At 38.5% G+C, this 21,965-nt stretch overlaps 1 protein-coding gene across 1 annotated transcript; it reads left to right on the plus strand.

Annotated features, from left to right (window-relative positions):
• The first annotated feature begins 1,468 nt into the window (after window positions 1-1,468).
• On the plus strand, window positions 1,469-21,965 carry HEPACAM2 (HEPACAM family member 2). Its single transcript, XM_056336857.1, has 9 exons — window positions 1,469-1,728; window positions 6,889-7,239; window positions 8,345-8,629; window positions 14,627-14,923; window positions 18,117-18,242; window positions 18,327-18,351; window positions 18,475-18,512; window positions 19,828-19,901; window positions 21,785-21,965. Exons 1-9 carry the CDS (start codon window positions 1,659-1,661, stop codon window positions 21,899-21,901), a joined length of 1,383 nt encoding a protein of 460 aa, XP_056192832.1. The 5' UTR covers window positions 1,469-1,658; the 3' UTR covers window positions 21,902-21,965.

Here is a 21,965-nt window from a genome sequence, read left to right on the forward strand (position 1 = left end):
GCTAGAATTCTATAGAAAAAAATAATACACATCTTTAGCATCCACTTTGTTTGTGGTAGTTATTTAGCATAAAAATGTTCAGCATATTAATGACATCAAGAGCATATCCTAATGCTGGAAATAAGGGGACACACTTAACTGAAAAATGGATCTATGCTAATATGTTCTTCCCCTTCCCCTGCCCCCCTTCGATTTGCCCACACAGGGTATTTAAAGTGCTAACACAGGCTTTATCACAATGTAAAAGCTCCCATCGTTTCAGAAATTAATTAGAACCTGTGACCAATATTTTTTTACATGTTGAAACCAAGTAGATAATTTCTAACTCGGGTTTTACAAAAGGTTGCCATTTGATGTATCTAACCTACAGTTAAGTAGATTAAGCAGGTTATGAACAGCAGCATTCAGGAGGGGCAGGGCAGTGGACCTGGGGAGCCTTTGGAAATATGCAAAATGCCTTCTTCATCTCCTGGCTTATGTCAGGTAGTGACATTATTTCTGGTGAGACCACTGTACTTTGGTTTTGTTAACCTGAAATAATTGTCATGTTTCTTACGTACGATCTAGAAAGATCTGGACATTTTCACCTGTCTTGAACTTAAGTAAAAATTGAATGTTCAGCCTTTCTGGTGGGAGCTTAGGTCCCCTGCTCCTAACACACGGTGAGAGGGGACACAGTTCCTTGATACCAGTCCCTCCTGCACAATGCAGGATACAGTCTAGCCTAATATTTGTTAATCCATAATAGTTTGCCCAAGTGCTGTATAGCAAAAAAATTAAAGTGTGTTTTTCTATGGTTAAATCATCTCTGTCACTGCAAATATTTGCTGTTGCAAACTGTTGCTGCACATGCAACTGTGGGAGGGTTGCCTGGTTCACTGCTGATTTGTACAGTGAGTGACAGCTGTGGGCAAAACCCAAATCATACATTATTATTGTTAATATTAGTTTAAACCGATGTAAGTTAATGTAGAACAAACAGTAATCAGCAGCTAACTCAACTGTAGTAAGCCGTCCACTAGCCATAGGATTCTTTGTTTGAAGATGCCTGGTAGACACTTTACATTACATGTTGTTTAGAGAAAGGGAATAAAATCATCGCCAAGTTATGCTTGTGTTAAGGGAAAAAACATACAGAAAAGTTATGGGCTTTAAAGTGCTAGAAAAAAAAAAGGCCTTTAATAGCTGTTGAATATTTTTTTATAAATGAAAAGGAGAGGCTGCCATTGGAAAAGTTCTGAAAAAAAATCTTCTCAGTGCTAATTCTAATTTGAAATAAGCAGAACCATCTAGCAGCACAGTATCTGTATTGAAACTGTAAGTATTAATACCTGTATAACCTGTACACTGGCTGCATTCATTTATTTTCATTAATTCAATGTACTTTGTATTCTGCGCCCCATTTATTACATTCCGTGTCGTATTTGCTGTGACTGCTGGGGAAGGGTTATGATAAAGTCAGAGGCAATGAAGATGGGTGCTCAATCTAACAGGTGCTCCACTCCCTTTGTTCTTTGTATACACATATTCAAATCACGTAAGGCAGGGGACAGGATAGGGCCTGTTAACTCATTGCTGATTTTCCTAGCAAATAAACCAGCAGCTGCAGGTCCAAGCCCTGGCTTAGCGCTGAGAAGGTGGCATTTGTGTGGGACAGGATGCTTTCATGGAGCCCTTTAACCAACTTCTTTTGGGACTTGGAGTGCAAAATATATTTTTTACTTGTAGGTAAGAAACAGCATGAATTATATTTGTTTGTCACTGTGGAAATGTGAATTGGTTTTATAAATTTTATAAATTTAAAGATACTTCTGTTGTATTGTCAGCTGTTTCATTTCAAGCAAGTAGCCTAAAAGCTTTTAATCAGATAATGTAACCTTGTTTTATGAGTGAAGCTATACAGTTTTAGCAGCTGACAAAAATGAGTGCTGTACATAATCCATGTATAATACATGGGCATTGATTACAAGTATGTTGTCACATTTATTAAGTAATATATGTATTGTATGTTCTTTTTGACAAGTAAGGCTGGACAAGTTCTGAACCAAAGTTTATACAGAAGCTGATACACTTCTCTTTAGAAATGCGTGATGAGGAGACAGTGCTGATAGATTATTTTTCACTTCATTGTGATGACTTGTACTTGATATGGAAAATTCATATGTAATATTTAAATATACTTGATATTGAAACTAAATGGAGCTTTCAATTAACTGAAGAATGTCTTCCCATTAATAGTACATTTTTTTGGTATGTGGGTGCAGTTTTCATAAGAATGCATTTGTTATCCGTGCAGTAGATAAAAAATAGATGTTCTGTGTACTTTGACAGGAATGTCCTGTGATCAAATGTTAGATAAACTTATATCTCTACAAACTACAAACTAGTTCAAGGCAAAAATCCCAAACCGGGAAACAGCATTCCCAAGCCTTTCCTGATATAAGTAGGGGTATAGGAATTGCAGATTCCCTGGTCCATTATATCTGGGGTTTTTTCACAAATGAACATACTTGCAAAAAATGTAAAAACTGTTATCACTTACCTAGTGAAATTTTACATAAAGTCCAGGGGTTCTGGAGAACTGAAGACCTAAATGAACACTGGTGAAAAGCAGTTTAGAATCCAAACTCACTTTGACAAGATGTGCATGTTAAATTCAGAGAATGATAAAACCTCGTTAAGCAGGTTTCAGTTTATGCCATAAACTCAAAAGTTATGTCATAGTTTTTTATTTAAACTAAAGCTGCAGCCCTTGTTTTATGTCAACAATGATTCTGTTGTGCTTGCTAATACTGGTGATAGCAATATGGGATGGAAGCAAAGCACAGATCACTTGAACTCCAAATGGAGGTCATTGTGGTACAACCCTTACGGTCATTATACAAAAACTAGTTTTCAGAATTCCAGTCTTGGAAAAATGTGTATTATATTTGGAAAGTTACAGAGATAGGCTTACGTTATCTGGAATTTAAGCCTACTGAGAAAGAAGTAAAAATTTGGCACATTGGCTTGATTTCACTATTAATTCAAGGATTAGTCATAACAATCTTCAGTTTTAATTAAAAATCAAAATCAATCTAACAGAAGAGAGTCATAGAACCATTTAGGTTGGAAAAGACCCTTAAGATCATTGAGTCTCACCACAAACCCAGCACTGCCAAGTCCACCACTAAACCATGTCCCTTAGTGCTATGTCTGCCCATCTTTTGAATACCTCCAGGGATGGTAACTCAACCACTTCCCTGGGCAGCCTGTTCCAATGCTTGACCACCCTTTCTGTGAATAAGATAACCCCTTTTGGTGAAGAATAACCCTTTCGATGAAGAATATTCCAGACTGCAAAAGATTTGATCCCTGTGAAAGCCACAAGTCTCCCTGCATTGCTCCTGTAAAACCCTTGCCTTTGACAGAACACCATTATCTAGAACCTTCTCTGAGCCTCAGTCTGCCTTGCCCCTTGCCCTGCCACCCACAGAGGAGCTCCTACATGCTCATGGCACTCCAGGAAATCACCCCACAGACGCAGAGCGAGCAGCAAAACCTGCAGTCACCCAAAACCATTCCTGAATGGACTCCAAGGGAAAATGGGGGTTCTGCCCTCACCACCTCTGATCTTTGCTAAAAGAATTTCCTTAACTGCAGATCAAAATGTCTTTCCAAGCTGTTAACATGGGTCTCCATGAATCAAGTGGAACAAAATTAATGTACAGTTTCTATTCCCACACTTTTTAACTGAGAAGGAATTAAGTTTTCCAGCCACAGTTCTCTTTATCTTACTTTATTATGGCAATAACTTTCTATACTGGTGATTCCAGTTATCTTAGCGCTCACTAGACCTGCTTGGTTTTTGCTAATTTTCTGCACTGATCTGTGAGAAATATTTTTCGCTATACACAGTTCATGATTACACTGCAGCTCTTACTGGCTTCTTGTCCTACAGCACAATTGCTTACTGACAGCTAAATAAACTCCAAAACTGAGCAATGTTGTGCATAAAGAATGAGGAAGGATATGAACAGATCTTTTAATTGATCATTTAAGATCTCCCAGCGTTTGAGATATGTTTCTGACTTCATTTAAGGAGATATAAAAATCAAAATGTATTTGATGGGCTGTATGAAGTATATTTCCAACATTTAATATTTTGTGAAGGATTTTACTGAGGAATTACACTCTTTTCAATTTCTTTTTCAGATGGACAACAGCTGTTTAAATCTGGTTTGTATTGTAAGGTTCACAGGGAGGGAATTCACCTCTGAGAAATGTTCAACAGCCAGCAAAACTGATCTCCCATTAACCAGAGTCTAGCAAGTCCCTAAGAGTTCTGTAGCATTACAAAACAGTGCCAGAACAATGGGCCATAAATATTATTAAAAAGGGGTAGGGGAAGAGGCTTCAATTTGATATGCTTCAGCCTTTTCAGGTGTTCGATCTAGAAAAAGTTAAGCATGTAAACATCTCTGTCCTTGTGTATCCTCCACTTTAAGCCTCTCCATATTTTTGCTGTGCTCCTCTTCTTTTTTTGTCCCATTCTCCTCCTGTCTCAGGTGACCTGCAACCATCCTTTCCACATCAGTGTCCCTGCAACCTGAGGTTCTCTGCCTGCTTCCTCTTTAACCCATGAGAAGGTGGGTTTGCCAGTCTTTCTGTCAAAGGATTTCACTCTCTTTATGCACATCACCCTTACAGTGTTCTGCCATATTTCCCGTTGGTTTCCCTGCCATACCCTCAGAAATGCTGCAAGCTGTCTTTTCTAGTTGAGATAGTATTACTCAGCTTTAAGAAAAGTGAAGCCAGCCTTCAACATTTTTTTTGGGGGTAGACTTTGTAGCTGGCTTTGTTTCGACTCTGAAACTCACTTGTTCTTGAATGGGCAGAATATAACCAGAGATTTCTTAGCAATAGGGTTTTTTTTCCTGAAATAGTATCTCACAGATGGGTTTGTGGGCTCCTTCAGTGGCATAGACAACATGGCTGGCTACCCATGAGCCGTCCATTCCCACACCATCTCTGCTCTGCTACTTTTCATGCCCTTCCAGAGTACCTCTAACATTAATTAGTGGCGTTACATATTGCCATGCTGCATCTGATACCTTCAGCCCATTTCTGTGTCCCTACATTGATCCTCGGCAAGTTTTATTTGCAATTAGCTCAAGTGGCAAACAGCTGTGCAGAGAAATTAAAGATTCTAACTCAAAAGACATTTACAGACACCACATTATACTACTGAATTCATGTTTTTATTTTTTTGCTGCTATATAACCTAGGAAATTAGACACAAATGAACCTTTAACAATTTCTTTTTGTCATGAAGACAAATGCTATGAAGGTAGGAAATATAAGAAAGTTGTCTCAGCATTATATTAGTCTTTACTAGCAGTCACATATTTTTCACACATAGCTCCCTCTGCCGTCCCTTGCCAGGTAGGGGGTATATGTACTTCAGCTGGGGAGTTACTTTTTTGTTACAGGTATTGGGAAACATGTCAAGATTCATAGAATAATAGAGTACCAGGTTGGGGGGGACCTCAAGGATCATCTGGTCCAACCGAAGATGTTCAGTAGCAAGAAAAGAAGTGATGATGCATTGTGAAAGCATTGCATGTTGCCCTAGGCACTGCATTCTCTCTCTCAGTTTCCAGTGTGCTCTTTCGAAGTGGTAGATGAATTACCTAAATCACATTTTTCACATGTTCTTACTAATAAGAGGTTGCTTTTTTCCAAAGGTTTTAACTTAGCGCTTGCAGTGTACTTCTCAGCAATATTGAGCACTCACGGCTGAGCAATCAAACCTGCACCTGATGTCGACAGGACCTGTATCTTGAACATATTAAAATGTGGGTTTATGTATTTTGGAAAATCCAGTCCTTGATATTTCAAATTGATCATTAAAAATGAGTGGGTATTTTTGCTGTTAATTTTCTCTGTTTAGTTCCTCGTCTGTAAAGTCATATCAATTATAATGGTGGTGTGAAATCAATTCATTAATGTCAACACGTTACACCATTGCTGTACTTGTGAGTGCTGTGGAAAAGTTCCCATGGAAATCGATCGCTCAGTCCTAAGAGTAAAGTTTTAATAACGTTCTATAAATCTGTCTCAGGCCAACACAATGGAATGATTCAAAAATAATATATGGGAAAGCTGATGATTAACTGAGGAGTGGCCTTTTTGCACCCTAACAGAGGCAGGATTCTTGCAGAAGAGGCTTAATCATGTGGGTGAAAATTTTGCTGTTGTGCCTATCAACAGCAAACCTTAATTCCGCGCTTTCCTAAAATTGGATTACTTGACTTTTGCAAGCTTAGTAATGTTTCTTGAATTTAGTCTTATGGGTACAGAGCAGTTAGGCATAATAACTATTTCTAATTTTAATCAGGCAAATTCATGGAAGTGCTATTTTTTAGATTTTCAGTCAGTTTCTTAGTATAACTGTCAAAGTAACACTAAGAAATTTCTCCATGGATAAACCAACCCAGAAAAAATAATCTCAAAATTGATTTTGCAATCCAAGACTGTTAGAAAATGTAAGACCTAGAAATGGGAAGTACTTCAAAGGGGAAATATTTTAAACATTAAGGTAAATACACATTTTCTCATTAAAAAAATTTCAACAATAAAAGATCCTGTGCTTTGAAATGGCAAATATCCTTTCTTTGGCTTTTCATATATTTTAAAGCTGGAGCTTTATAGCTAGATCCAACTTCATCAAGGTCAATGAGTGTTTATTCCTTTCTTACTTGAAATCTGAGTTATAACCATACAAAAAAGTGTCAGCTTTAACCTTGGGAGTTTTTCTCTTTGCAAATTTCTCGTTTGAGTTTTCCAGGGTTTCCATTTGTGTTTTGGGTTTGTTTATTTGTTTCATTTGTTTCATTTTTTATTCAGGTCTTTGTTCTGCCTTAAAGTTGACAGTACCATCTCATACCATCCATGGTATTGAGGGGCAACCACTCCATCTTACTGTTGACTACAATTTCAATGCTACAGCTTCTGAAATCCAGATAATATGGCTTTTTGAGAGGCCTCAGAGTAACCCAAAATACTTGCTTGGCTCTGTAAATCAAACAGTAGTTCCAGACTTGGAATACCAGCACAAGTTTACCCTCATACCACCAAATGCATCTTTGATGATCAATCCATTGCATATCAGTGATGAGGGCAATTATATTGTAAAAGTCAATGTCCGTGGAAATGGGACGATAGCTGCCAGTCAAAAGATTCAAGTAGCTGTTGATGGTAAGTTAGTAAAATATAGTATCTTCATTTTGAAAATAAAATTTCAGTAGTTTTGAAGTACTGATTCTTAGTATCTCATTACAATAATGTATGATTTAATGCAACCATACATGAATAAATACTAACAATTAAGTTATGTTGTTTTCTAGTGCTGATGGAGTGAATGCTAGAATATGTCATCTGTAAACAAAATTCATGCATTGACTAATGTTTCTGGATCATAAGTAAAAAATTGAAGAGGTATAGAAACCTTAAAATTACTATGAAATTAGAGAAACTTCTAAAAAAAAGGTTTCATAAGGCTCTGCTGTGCTGTCCATCATGAGGATGCATTAACTTTCAAATAGTCTTTTTCCCTGAAAAACTTTACCTTCTGTAACTACCAAGGAGGAGTCATTGACTTCTGCTGGTGACCCTGTGTCTGTAAAAGAAGCCCAGACCTGAATTCCTAAAATACTGAAATTCCCTCTTTGTACTCAGTTCCTTGTAGTGGGCATAGGAAATAAAAAAAAAATAAAATTAAAAAGGGGAGATAGAAGAGAATGATCTAAAAGAATGACAAGAGACTACTGTAATTTGTGGGTTATACAGGGAGAGCCCTGTAACTGTTGGGCTTGGAAAATGAAATAACATCTTGACATGACAAAGCTGTAGCTGCCATTTAACTCCCATACCCATCCCAGGCTTCAGCCATCCTCATGACCCGACTGACAGCACGTTTCAGCGATGCCCAGCATCAGCAAAGCTGTGGGCAGCCATACTGAGGAAGGCGCACACTGTGGGCGATGTCATGCAGTTCTGTGGCCACAGGGATTTGCTTATGAGGAAGGAGCTGGAAGCCATAGAATACCTGACTGCAGCCTTTGTCCTATTACCAGTAATATAACCAGTCCAGTTTTATTTACATACGAGAACAATTCTTACAGTCACCAGATGAGAAACTGGCCCCTTTATTTCAACTTTTAACCACATGTAATAAATAAAATTTGAAATCCGAGTACTTTCCAGGGAGGATGATGACTGCTATTTTTATCATCTTGAGAATGAAGTCTGTAATATACTGGCTTATCACTTTTACAACTCTTTGTATCTCTTTAATTTACAGTTCCTGTCACAAAGCCTATTGTCCACACTGAACCATCTTCAGGGGTAGTGGAGTATGTGGGGAATATTACCTTAAAATGTTCTGTGGGTAACGGTACAAGGGTAGTTTACCAGTGGATGAAAAATGGGAAGCCTCTCCATGCCAGCCCTAATTACACCTTTTCATCAAACAATGCTACACTTCTAATTGTTCCTGTTGTAAAAGAAGACATTGGGAATTACAGCTGTCTGGTATCTAACCCTGTCAGTGCAATGGAAAGTGAGATAATTGCACCAACCATATATTGTGAGTATATGAAATATTCATAATTACCTTTGTATAAATGATATGGCTGGAAAGAGTGCCTCTAACTATGGAAACAGGCAGAAAACAGTTGAGTCAATGTTATATATGAGCTTGCATTCAAGATGAGCTTGTTTATAACAGTTCTGACTTAAAACAGTATAATAAAAAGTTACTCAGCGTTATGTAGTTGTGAAGATAAGTCTGAACTGGAGAATTCAAATAGGAACTTCCAGAATTCCGCAGTACAGGCAGCCTCAGATCTGGAGGAGCTCTGACTCAAAGGAAGAAAATAATCAGATGGATATAAATGAAAATAGTGTTAAAAATGGGGACAGCAGCCAGCTTCAAAAAGGTAAGTACAGGAAGTACCATGCCGAAGGACTGGTATTAGTGGTTTTCCTCAAGATCATTTCAACTCCAGTCCTGTTTAATACTTCCATTAATGACATCAGCATAAAGATTGAGGGTATCAATGATGTTCACCTGTGACATTAAACTGCGAGGTCTGAAGGACTTTGACAGAGTAATAGAACTGCTATGAAATTTGCTAGTAAAAAGTAAATGGGCATGCACTTTTAGAGAGCAAAGACTTTGAACTTCTGCTGATAAGATGGAGATTGATTAGGAAATAACTGAGGCAGTGAGCCTGGCTGATTGAGCTGTCACAAGATGTCTGTAAGCTGGCAGTGTGATTCAGGCATGAGAAAGACATGTAATTCTAGGGTGTGTTGGCAAAGTATTTCCAATAAGGAAATAAGGGGAATACTAATGGCACACAGAAGATGAGACCACATACAGACCACTGTGTGCAGTTCCCGCACATGCCAGAGCACTGATCTCAAACTGGAAAGAAATAGAACAGAAAGGAATGGAGAAGAGACCCAGAGAACTCAGTCTGGCTTAGCAAAATCAGAGCTGAAAGGAGCATTTGCTTTCCACATCAAATGGGAAACATGAGGGAGCAAGAAGAGTTGTGTGAAGACCAGTGCTGGCAGAAGAGTAAACCATAAGCTAACCATATTTTCACTGGAAATGAAAACACCTGAAAAACACTGTGAATTTAGATTGAGTTCATGAATGAAATGAGTTGGTGGAAACAAAAGATTGGCTTAATCAGCATTCAGCAATTACACTTTAAATCCTAGAAAAGGCACTATCGTTTTATTCTTTGTACACCTCCCGTAACATCAACTCCCAGTGCCTCCAAGATCTGCAAGCAGCACATGCTACATATGTGACCTTGCCACACTCTAATCCTCATGTCCTCAGGGGTCAAACTGCCCTTCTTAGAGGAGAGCTGAAATCCGGCAGGTCACAACAGGTACCAGCTGTGTTCAGATATAACCAGTTTACCCAGTGGCACAGTGTGCATGGCACAGTGCAAGGGCCATAACTGGATTCCTGTCCAGCCAGGGGCTGGTGTTCACTCTTGCTTTTGCCAGGCTCTGGCAGCTGGTAGACATCCCATGCCCTAGGATTGTTATGATTGCACTACCAGCATATTCAGGTCCTACACCTCTTACTATGTCACATTTTCATCTTCCTCCTCCTTTCATCTCTGATTATCCATTCTGCTACTTATTAATTTTTAATTATAACTTGAAAGCATTGGATAAGGAGGTATCTTGCATCTGAGGTGTGTGAGGGTCTTTATCAGGAGCAGAGAAAAAAACCTGCCTAAATTAGTGAAGACTAACGAGGACATTGTTAGATGAGAGCTGATCCCTTAGGTGCAGGTTATAAAATTGACAGCACTGCAGACATGAAGATGAGGGAGATGCTACAGAGTCCTAAACAGGGACTGTTTGTAAACTGAGCTTCCATCATATTAGACAGGGGAATCGTGATAAAATGCTCTATAAGGAAATAACCAGCACTGATGGAGTTCCTCAAGGTAGCACATTTTTAAATGCCTGCTTCTGTACAGTGACAATCTCAGCTCCCTCAAGTGCTTAAAGTGCTAAGAATGAGAGCTGCATGTGTATAACTGCACTGCCCCTACTGTTTTTCTGACTTTAATGAGCTATGAATGGGCTGTATAAATCTCTCTTTTCCAAGAATACCTATACAAAACCTGGGGACAACTGTATCCAGCACAACCTGGCAGCCTTCTTGCAATGCCGTAAAATCAGGTCAGACTAGAAAAATATCTGCTACTCTTGCTACCTTTCAGACTGCTCTTTTCATTTGTGGCACAGCCCATTTGGCATTCACATTTCTGACCTGTTGCACCAGGATGGGCTCCAGAGCACTTACTGCACTCACAGGTGCCTAGGACACTTGCACAAAGGTGTGTACCCTTCAGCCTCAGTTCTGGTACTGCTTCCTCCCTTGGCCCTCCACTCAACTACATGTATTTTCCAGAAATTTTGAAAAATCTTTCCAGGTTCTAAACTGAAAACCTCTTTTTGACCCATTGTTTAACAGACCTTTAAAATCCCAGAGTGTCCATATTTTTGGATTTTTTTTTTTTGAGTGATTATGATATATAGCTCAAAAGATCTGTATATATAAAAATTTTTGAGATTCTGTTTTTCTCCACATGTGGAAATATTTTTATAAGTATTTGCATTTTCAGAATGAGCTTATTAATTCATCAGAACTGAGGGTTTGTTTTGTGCATGATTTAAAATTTGAAAAACATATTAAGAGAAAACAATGCAGTGCTGAAAGACTGCAATGCTATGGATATTATCCGTATCCAAGTTAGTGATGGGAGTTGGGGTCTTACTTCCTGAGCTATACGAAGTAGCATAATTTGGTCCAACCTCTGCATGCAGAGGTAGTTTGTCTCCCAGTTGTCAATAACAATCCAGAACAGGCCCCAGGATCTCTATGTGCCATATGTCATTGCTGCGGGGGAGTTACTGGAGGTGATAAAAAAAAAGTCACAGTAAATACTTGCCATCTGCTTGGAAACCGTAACAGTCTCGTGGTGATAGGAGCAATTGGAAATATTCTCACAGAGCAGTAAATTGTTACTCAGAACAGATGATTTATTATTTTACAAGTCATTTAGTTAACTGGCTTTACTGAGACAAGAGGCAGATTTCTGTTGAGAACAATACTGGAAAGGAGAAGAAGAGCTGAGGGATCCATGAAGGCTGTTACTCTTTTTTTTTGCAGAGAATCAAAAGTGTTTTGTTCGTCTTTTCACGTTAATATTATTCTGCTTATCATTGGCTGTGATGATAATGCACCCCAGAATATGGCTATTGCAGTAGCGTGAGCCAGAAGAAATTATTTCAAGACTGGAAGAAGCTGCTGCCACGGAGGCTGCAGCAGAAACTCTTGTACTGTGCTGTTGCAGTTGAATTTAACAGACTAATCCCTAATAAGGGATTTCTTTCCTTTGGGCTTTCCAAAGCTAGACTGTATTTAGTCCTAGAGAGGAAATGGTTAATTACTCACTTTTTCAGAATCATCCTTGAAGCTGTGTATATCCCTCAGCCACCCAGTGTTTAGGGATCTCAATGGCATGCAGGATGCCCAGGAGAGGCAAAAAGCAGATCCAGACGGAGCAGAAGGGTTGTACGATACTTATGTTGACTTCATCAAGGAAAGCCACTTTTCAGCCTTGCCAAGATTTGATTATCTCTAAGAAAACCTTTCTTTGGGTTTATTATTTTTTTTCAAACCTACTTCCTCAGCCATTGTGTGTCAGTGTTTTTATAATGGTTTCTTTCATTTGCAGCTCTCATACAAAAGTGTAGTTGTGTTGTTAGTGTTATCTTCTATGCTGCATTGTTATGATACTGATAAAAAAGCAGAAATCAGTTCTGATTCTTTTGCAGACTGTGGCAAATCTCCCACTACAGTGAAGGGGCTCAAAGACCAGTCAGCTGTTCATACTATTAATCTCTGTTTATATATCAAAGGTTGTATTAGCAGTAAAAATAAAAGCTAATTAATTGTTCTAAGAAAGAAGAATTGGATAGGAGGAACCACAGAATCGCTCTGAAAAGTAAAAATGTGTGTTCCTGCCTATAAATAGAGCACATGAGGTTTTACTTTATGTATGAAAAAGTTCAGTACATCCCTTTCCCTTCTGAAGAAAGGGAAGTAAGTACTTACAACAGGCAAGCCCTCATGCGCGGCTGGTGTTCTGGGAGGGCTCCCCGTCCACACAATCGTGCAACTCAAGTAAGGTCAGCCAGGCCAGGGTAGCGGCGATAGGTCTGCAGCTCCCAGAAGGGCTCGTTACACGATCGGCTGGCTCTTGGGTACAGTAAAGCAAATGACTTGGGAACTGCGGAGCCCGTGGAGAAGCAGCCCAGCATCTAGAGTTTTAAAATGCCTTGACTCTTCAGAATGGCCCCTGTGATGTAGGTGGGACCAACGCCAGATCACGCTCAAGTTAAGCTCTATTGCATTTTCCAAGTAAATATTATGCGTGATGTTGGGCCTTCCTTAAAATGAGACTGCAAAAAGCTTACTGCTAAGAAATGACTAGAGAAAATAAAGCTTGACAAGTTTATGTTGTGAAATACGGACGTTTGGTTAAAAGTGGACTAAGCTGAGGTCATGGTGTAACAGTCTACATTCTCATATGTAAGCCTTCACAGACGGAGAAAAAACCCCAGAGGCACACACACAAAGTGGCCTGTTTTGTGCTGTGCGCTGTTTGCCTGTGTGTTGTGGATGAATAAATCAGTCTCATAAAAGAAGACAGACAATAAATAGCAATGTGCATGTTAGAGGAAGGTCTAATGTCAGCATGAATTTCCTGATGAGAAATGGAGTCTGAAACGTGCCAATGTGCTGCTTCATGTAGCAGGGACTTTCACATTCAAACCCAGCTACATTATCTTAATGCTTCCAGACAACCATAGGAAGGTGGAAATATTACTTGATTGCACTTTCTACAATGGGCATAATACTGACTTGTCTTTTAGCTGTGCCATTCTGTGTGAGGCACTTGGCAGCAGCTTTACCAGACTTCAGGGATCCTACCAAAAAGATGATCTGCATATTTTCTTCTTTTGGTTTCTGTCAATATTAGGTCTGTGCTTTTTCGATTATGCATGTAAGCCCTTAGGGAATTAGCACATAAGAATGATTAGTTCTTTTGACTGGAAAAAGTAATTTAATAAGGCACATTTTGATTATTATATTATCCACATTAATTTCTATATTTAGATCCCTGTAAAAATAGAATTTAACATGTAAAGATATAAAAAACCCATGATGTGAAATGTTCTATTAAAAATAACATGGAAAATATTCCTATCATATTTTAATATATTGTTTCCCTTCCCGTTTTCCTGCAAAGATTACCCTAAAAATACTTAGCTGCTCAGTTGTCTGAGTGATGAACACATTACATGTATTGGACAATATATGCCTTTTCTAATTATATTCAGAAACACAGCTTGCTTTCAGCACAAGGGCTTACTCTTGAAAGAACAATAAATGCTGCAGCAGTAGAAGCCTACTAAAGTGCAGGGAAGGTTAAAGTTTATTTTAGTAGTCATCTTTTTCTGAAGTTATCTAAGGCACACCCCACTCTATATTATACCTGTAGGATAGTTCCCCAAATAATTATTATACTGCAAAGTACTAAGGTAAATATTTATGCATTCCAAGGCTAATTTGTTAACTTTAAAATGTGCAGAGAAATTACTTATGACAATGAGTTTGGCATTTGAGTAGAAAGAGTCAAATACACCCCTGAAGAAGACCTGTTCCTTCACAGCTTTTCCAACTGTATTCAGTTTTCAATCTTTTTATCATACTGAACAAAGCATAGACCTGTCCTTTTTCCCTAAACATCTGTTAGATCAGTATTACGTGGGTGTAGTCGGAGTCAAACCTAGTGCAGACTGAAAGCCTTTTAATTGAAATGATAAAATCCAATGCCAGCCATTCTAAAGGCAGTTTAACTTAAAATTCTGAGTGTAGAAATATGCTTCTATTTGAAGTTTAATTATATACTCTGATTTTAATTTTTCCACTGTGGTTTTTGTTTGTTGTTTGGTTTTTTTTTTTTTAATGCAGATGGACCTTATGGACTTAGAGTTAAATCAGATAAAGGTCTGAATATAGGGGCAGTCTTCACAGTTGACATGGGGGAAGTTATACTGTTCAACTGCTCGGCAGATTCAAATCCACCAAATACTTATTCGTGGATTCAAAGGGCTGACAATATCACTCATGTAATCAAATATGGACCCCATCTGGAAGTTGTATCTGATAAAGTGGCCCAGAAAACAATAGATTACATGTGCCGTGCTTTCAACAACATGACTGGAAAACGGGATGAAACTCATTTCACAGTCATCGTTACTTCTGTAGGTAAGAACATTAACTCATTGCTGTAACTGTAACATCTGAGGAGAGTGTCAACCCCAGAAAAAGGAAATAATTTTTGGAGACAGAATATACATCAGAAGTGAGGTCTTGCTCACAATGTAGTAAAGGGGATTTTGGCCATTCGTTGGGATCCAAGTTTTACTCACTGTGTGACACGGCTTGGGGCAAGACCCACTAACATGCTGAAGTTTTATGGGAGTTTGACACTAAAATATATTTGGCCATTTGGAAATTTATCCTTTGAGTAGAAAAACTTCCTTGGTAGGCAAAACTCATCATGACCAAGTAACGTGGCAAAATTATATGTCTTTTGTTTTGTTTTTTTACTTTTTACATTTAAAAATTATAAAGATGAATGGAGACAATGACGCAGAAACCCACTGAATGCCAAGGTGGGCCTTTTCTTCCAAGGCTTCCTGTCCCACAGCTTTCAGGAGCTGTGAGCCCTGGGGCCACCAGGTGACCAGTATATGAGATAGTTGTAAGCATACATCACTGACTAAAATAACCAGGCACAGACTCACAGCAATGAAGGTCTTTAATATTTTTCCAGTGTGGTTAGGTATTATGAGAACCTTAGTTAAGTGTATGATAATAATGCAAGTTGTAATGATGAATGGTTTTATTGCAATCTGTTTGAAAAAATTATTTCACTGTCATATTTGTGAATCTATGGATTGACTGCTAGATTCTGCTCAATACGCACCTCTACTTGTCATACATTATAACCTCAGTTCCCGTTTCAGATTCTATTAAACAGCAACAAAGCAGTTTTTCAGAAAATCTCCAGAAGCTTACAGCAAAGAACAAGACATTGGAGAAGTCTGATTTCTTTTATTAATACAGATTGATACAAGTATTTTCAGATAAGGAATGCATGCTGTTAATGTTCAACAAGATAGAATAGATTGCCTTTTAGAAAATTTATCAAAGCAACTTCGCTTGTGCAGAGCAAAGAGCTAGGCCATTTGTTAGTCAGGTAAACAAGGAGACCAGATGTCCATTGTTCAGACTGACTTACAGATTCATCACAAATCCGTGGCTTTCAGTATGCTGGAAGGAAGATGGGTTGCAGTTTTACAATGAGAATACTGCACTTCAAAGCTAAACATTGTGGCTAGTGGTGAAAGAAAATGCAACCAGAGCTATGCGTCAGTAGAAATAAACATGACATTTCTCTAGGAAGTTCATGTGACCTATGATATATATGTGCGTATTCATCAGTAAGTGTTAAGAAATTCAGGTGAGATTTCCTTTCAAAGGCTGAAAAAGGGAAGACTCCACAGCTTCGTGTTTAGTTGCACTTAAGATCATACATTTCCTAATTACAAATATTTTGCCTAAATAAAGCTTTTTAAAACATTTTATCCTGTGTATTTAAAAATATCAGTTTCCTCCTTTATGGAAATTTTCTTCTTGATGAGTATTCATCCAAATAGCACTAAATCCAGATGTGGAGCCTACACTTTGCAATGCACCAATTGCATTTGAATTTGAATATTTGTTATGAATTCACACATGAGGCTAAACCTCAGAGATCCTGCTCAGGCTAAATTCTGTTTGCAAGTGATAAAACATACTAAGCAAAGACTATGAATATTATTCCATACCCCATCTCCCTGTCCCCATAATCCGAGATACAGAGCCTGGACTATGTCTTTAAAATACTAGAAACCCCATTTTCAGCAGCAACAGTAACGCTGATATTTCAGAAGACCTTACAAAACTTCCCCAGCTAAGGAACTGATGACATCTGTATGTTGCTATAAACAGCTGCCTAATCAATGCTAAAAATCATCCAGAAAACAATTACATCAGTAATTACACTAAGCTGTTCCCCAGTTTTAGCCAGGACTAGACTTTAAAATAAGTGGAGGTATCTCGTTATGTACATAAGTCACTGCTCAGTTCTCAAGTCAATTTGAGTGTGTTAAATGCACGTAAAACCCACATCTTTGTTTTTCTGCACCAGTATGCCTGTGGAAATAAGATTTATTGAGTCTCAACTTGAAATTATTTGTTTTGAAGAGCATTTTTAAGGACTCAACTGATTCTCCAGCGTTTGGGGTTTTTTTCTGAGGAAAGCAGTACATTGAAGCGGTATGAAAACAATTCGGTGAAATTGCAGTGATTTATTTTCCCATATTTTTGGGATGCATCTGGTTTGAAATCTACATATTTAACCTTTGTGTTAACCACAGCACCCATAGTCAGCACAATGCCAGTGAACTGCATGGAGGTATAAGTAGATGTAAGCAATGCTAGCTCTCTGCACAGGAGTTCATCAAAATACTGGAAACACATCTGGCTAAATAATACACATTTGAACCGTGTTACTAAAGCCAGCATTGACAAATATGCAGCATTAATTTACCTGTATGGATTGTGACATGACCTTTCATTACATGAATTCTGCATGATTCAGAGAAAATTAAGGATGCACAAGCAACTATGTATGGCATTTCCTAACTTTCACATCCCTGTCTGCAAATTCTATGCAAATGTTTTCCATGTGTTTTTGTGTATGTAATTATATACATATTGTGTTTCTGTTGTGCCAGTAAATCCAGCTGGAAAAGAGCTGCTAATGCGTATCTCAGCAGAAGATCTCAGCAAAGGAAATAAATACTTCGGATATATTTAGACATGAATGCAAACAAATGTAATTTATTGGCTTCTGATGGGATTTGATAAACAACCAGACTGTCAGTGATCTGAAAATCTTCAGAAAAAATACAATAGCTCAGTTATACCCTCCTACTCTACAGGTCCTACAGCTAGGATTTCCCTCCCATCTAGCACAAACTGCTCACCTAATTGTCACCTAATTTCTTGGCATTTCAGTGTCTCTATGGCTAAAATAAGAGTAGTCATCTACTTTTTGTGATGCTGTAATTCATAGATTACATTTACTGACCTTCATTTAGCTCTAGGTACCAATCTGTTCTGGACTGATTTCTGATATGCCTTTCCAGTTCAGGAGATTGGGGGGGGGGGGGGGGAGGGGAGCCGGAAAAAAAGTATTACTGATTCACAGGAACTTTTGTATCTATTTTGTATCTCTGTGCAGGTTTACTAGCTTCAGATGAGTTTCAAAACATGCATTTTCCAGTGTCATTGTAGCACATCATACAGAACAGGAAACTAAATCCAGTACTCATCTTCTTTGTCACAGGACTGGAAAAGCTGGCCCAGAAAGGAAAATCTTTGTCATCTCTTGCAGTAATAACAGGAATTTCATTATTTTTGATCCTGGCTATGGCCTTTTTATTCATATGGAAAAGATATCAGCCACATAAAGGTATGTAAAAGTTCAGCATGCTCCAGCTCTTCTTTTGGACCGTCAGAGCAAAAAGAATTATTTTTCTTTTTTTCTTCTTTTCAGTGATACAACAGAAGCTGCAGAGCAGGTAAAAAAATAAATCATTCTTAAGTCTTGAAGTCCTTTCCATGAAGAGAATTGCATTTTATCATATTAATTTTCTTGCCTTGGCTTATGACATCAAACTGAAAAGCATGTTTATGTTTTCTAGGCCAGAGGCTGATTACAGAAAGGCACAGACATTTTCAGGTAATGCTAGTGAAAGAAATGTGAGCATAAGGTCAAAATCCATTCCTGCAAAAAATTAACATCTCTGCATACAAAAAGAAAAAGAGAAAGGAAGTGTATTTGTAACTTGGGTTGCACACCTCTCTGTTAGCTTGCTTAAGACAAAACCAAAACTCCAACAGGTCAGCATGGGTGTAGCTCATACCTGGAGTTCACAGCAGGATGTACCCTGTTGGCTTGAATTTCAGCTGTTCATCTGGTATTCTGGGATTAGAATCACCTGCATTCTGCTGTCCCCACCAATATGAAATAAATTCGTGTTATTATGGGATAGCAGTGAGAGGTGATACACCATGGGAGAATCACAATTCTAAATGTTCATGGCACCAATTGATATTAAAATCATCAGATAATTATATGACATTACAGTGTACATATGTTAGCCTCTACCATGTTCTGTACTACTTTCCTCTGTGTCAGAAGGACCCAGTGTGGGTTTTTTTCACTGCCTCTTTTCTCTCCATAATCCTTCCCACATGGTCCTAGGCAGGAGAGGCTGGAGACCAGCTGTCCTTTGGAAGGGTAGCACTTTTTAGTCCCATCCCTTTCTACCAAAGCATCAGAGTAGGCCGTAAACTGCTACATGCGAGAGGATAGAGAAGTATACAAAGCTTAGCAAGGTAAGAAATTCACTTGAGCACAGCAGGTCCTCCACCCCAGCAAGAAGTATCAGATGAGAGAATCTCAGTGCTGTCTTTAGTGCTGCAGCATTTGCTGTGGAGTGATGCCCAAGAGACAACCAGGAGATCTAGACTGTGGGAGGGTAGGGAGAGAGACTCCCACCCTAACTACAATTGTGTCTGAAGTCCCAGATACAATTTGTCAACTTGTTTAATAATGTAGCATCTCTTAGTATCATCTTCCCTGGTTTTTATTTTCAGCATTATGAAAGATTCAGGTGGTATTGCCTCACTACAGTGTAAATGTGCTGAGCTTATGATTGGGCCTTTTTTCTATGGAAAATGAAAGTAAACCTGTTTAGCCTGCCAGCAAAAAGAGTCCCAATGGCTCAGCCAGAACTGTTACTGAGGTTAGCCAGGGCTCCTCACTTGTTCTGAGGTGTTGGAGATATTCAAGTGCTGTGCACACTGGCTGTGCAGCTGCCCTGCCTCACTCCACACCAGCTTAGGAACTTGGCAGGGAAGTGCTTTAAAGCAGATCAAACAACCAGTATTCAGATGTTTTAAAAATTAGGTCAAATTATCTTGCCAGTCATTATTTTCCAGGTTCATATTACATCTCAATACCTTTTTTTTCATATTTGTTTTAACTTTAGGACATGAAAGTGCTTTGGATGATTTTGGGATATATGAATTTGTCGCTATTCCTGATCTTGCCAGTGGTTCTAGGGTATGTGATTTTACATCATAAACTGATGGTTTCTTTTCCATTTCTTAAGGTGTACTAAGTATCTGTACTAGAAACCTTCTGTCAGTCTGCTTCTGTTGCTTTTTACAGATTATATGACACCATATTAATGGCTTTTTTTACCCAGTACTTACTCTTTCTTCACCGTGTTACTAGTTCAGTACTTATATCAACATGGGACAGTAAGGAACTAGCCAAGCTCTAAAGACAACGATCTCGGTTCAGCTACCCTATATTAAAAGAATATTAGTAGTGTTGGGTAGATGGGTAGCACTGAACCGCTTGTGTTACACAAGCCAGTTAACTAATGTGATGCTGTTTTCTTCCTTGGCCCTAATATTGCTGCTCATGCAACATACAAGTCTGGCAGTGCAGAAAAGCCTCAGGCGGGTATTTGAGGGTTTTATTGTAAAAATAAGTAAACTAAATCTCAGCTATATTTCACAAGAATTACTTTCTTAGGTTCATGTACTGCAGGGGAGGACCTAAGCACAGGAATCTTGCTAGCAGGAAAAATTCTACTACATATGCTACTTGTCTGCATTGTGGCTTTGCTGACATTACTGTGTCGCAGTTGGATATCATTCTGATGTGATGTAAAAGGAAAAAAATGAGAAATAGAGCCACAAAATTTAGGGACAAGAGACTGAAACTGGGAGGAAGCAGAAGAAGCACTTTCCCTTTGCTAGGGAAAATTTCTGGCAATACAATCTTGTACCTTTGGCGAGCATCAGCATGGTCAGGTAAGGGAAAGCTTTTAAAACGTGATCACACAGGGTCACATCAACAGTCACACCTATTTTGTTATTATGATTAGTTCTCCTAATACATGATGTATCAGCAAAAACCAGTCATAGATTAATACATGCTTTTCTCTGCTGGGGTTAGATGGTTGAAACAGACATCTCTGGGGCTAGAGCTCTGTTGTAAAGGTTAGTGGAGAGGACGGAATTCTACATCAGCAGAGATTTAGAGAACAGAGGAGCCAAACTGTGTCTATGAAAGTTTGTGACTGTAGGAGGCTTATTAAGTACAGAGATCAGGCCCTAAATCATCACAGCCTTAAGCACACCGTGATATCCCTTAGGCTGATCATATCCCAAAGTCACCTTCTTGCAGAATTGGGGCCTTAGTAGGTCAGGAGGGAGAGAGAGGTGACAAGGACAACAGAATGAACGTACAAGCAATGAAACCTATTCTAATTTCCAGTAAAATTTCAAGAAACAGGAGAAACTCCACTGGTTTATGTTCTGTTACTCAGATTTATGGTATTGCAGATGAAGTCAGCATTTGATCCACGGATTCATCTGTTAGTTAGCAGAAAAAGGGAAAAATAAGAAAGCGGAGATAATGAAGAACTGGAGGTTGGGTATAGGCAAAAAGACTGAGAATTGCTTAGGGATGGGGAGTCTAGGTGTTGTGTTGACATAAGAGGAGATTTGTATACTGAATAATGTCAATATTACTTCATTTATGGAAATTCCTTGCAGTTTCCTCTCTTTGACATGCCAGTGCCCTTTCCCTGAATATTCTCTCCTTTTTTACTATCTAGTCTCCTGCTTCTCTCTTTGTTAAATATTCCTTCCTTGACTTGTGGTACATTAATTATAAAATGCTTGCATACTAAATGCAAGAGCTACATCCTAAATTATCTAAGATCCTAATTGAATTTAAAACTTTTGTTTGCCTTACTGTAACTGTGATGTAAAAACAAAATGCAAATTAATAGAGATGAACTGTTAAATCCACACACAAGTCATTGGTAAGAAAAAGTTTAAAAAATGACAAGTTACCTTATCAGTTTAATCTCTATTGAATCTTTTCCTATTTGTACTTACAGTGGGAATACTCTTTGCTACTTTTAGGTTTCCAGTCAATCTGTTCCTGGCTCTGACTTTGTCCCAGGCCAGGATATGCTTAGTACGATTTATGAAGTTATTCAGCATATTCCTGAACAGCTGCAAGAAGACCATCAACAGTAAGTTAAAGGCTGTGTGCAGTCATATGGTAGCTCAAAGACAAATACTTTTGCAGCCAGAACACCCT

This window comes from Falco biarmicus, chromosome 4 (genome assembly GCF_023638135.1).
Source record: "Falco biarmicus isolate bFalBia1 chromosome 4, bFalBia1.pri, whole genome shotgun sequence".
Taxonomy (NCBI): domain Eukaryota; kingdom Metazoa; phylum Chordata; class Aves; order Falconiformes; family Falconidae; genus Falco; species Falco biarmicus.

Coding starts and splice junctions, on each gene's coding strand:
- HEPACAM2 (XM_056336857.1), top strand. CDS start 1,659: ATGCTTTCATGGAGCCCTTTAACCAACTTCTTTTGGGACTTGGAGTGC. Junction 7,240..8,344: donor GATTCAAGTAGCTGTTGATG/GTAAGTTAGTAA, acceptor TTTAATTTACAG/TTCCTGTCACAAAGCCTATT. Junction 19,902..21,784: donor ATCTTGCCAGTGGTTCTAGG/GTATGTGATTTT, acceptor TGCTACTTTTAG/GTTTCCAGTCAATCTGTTCC.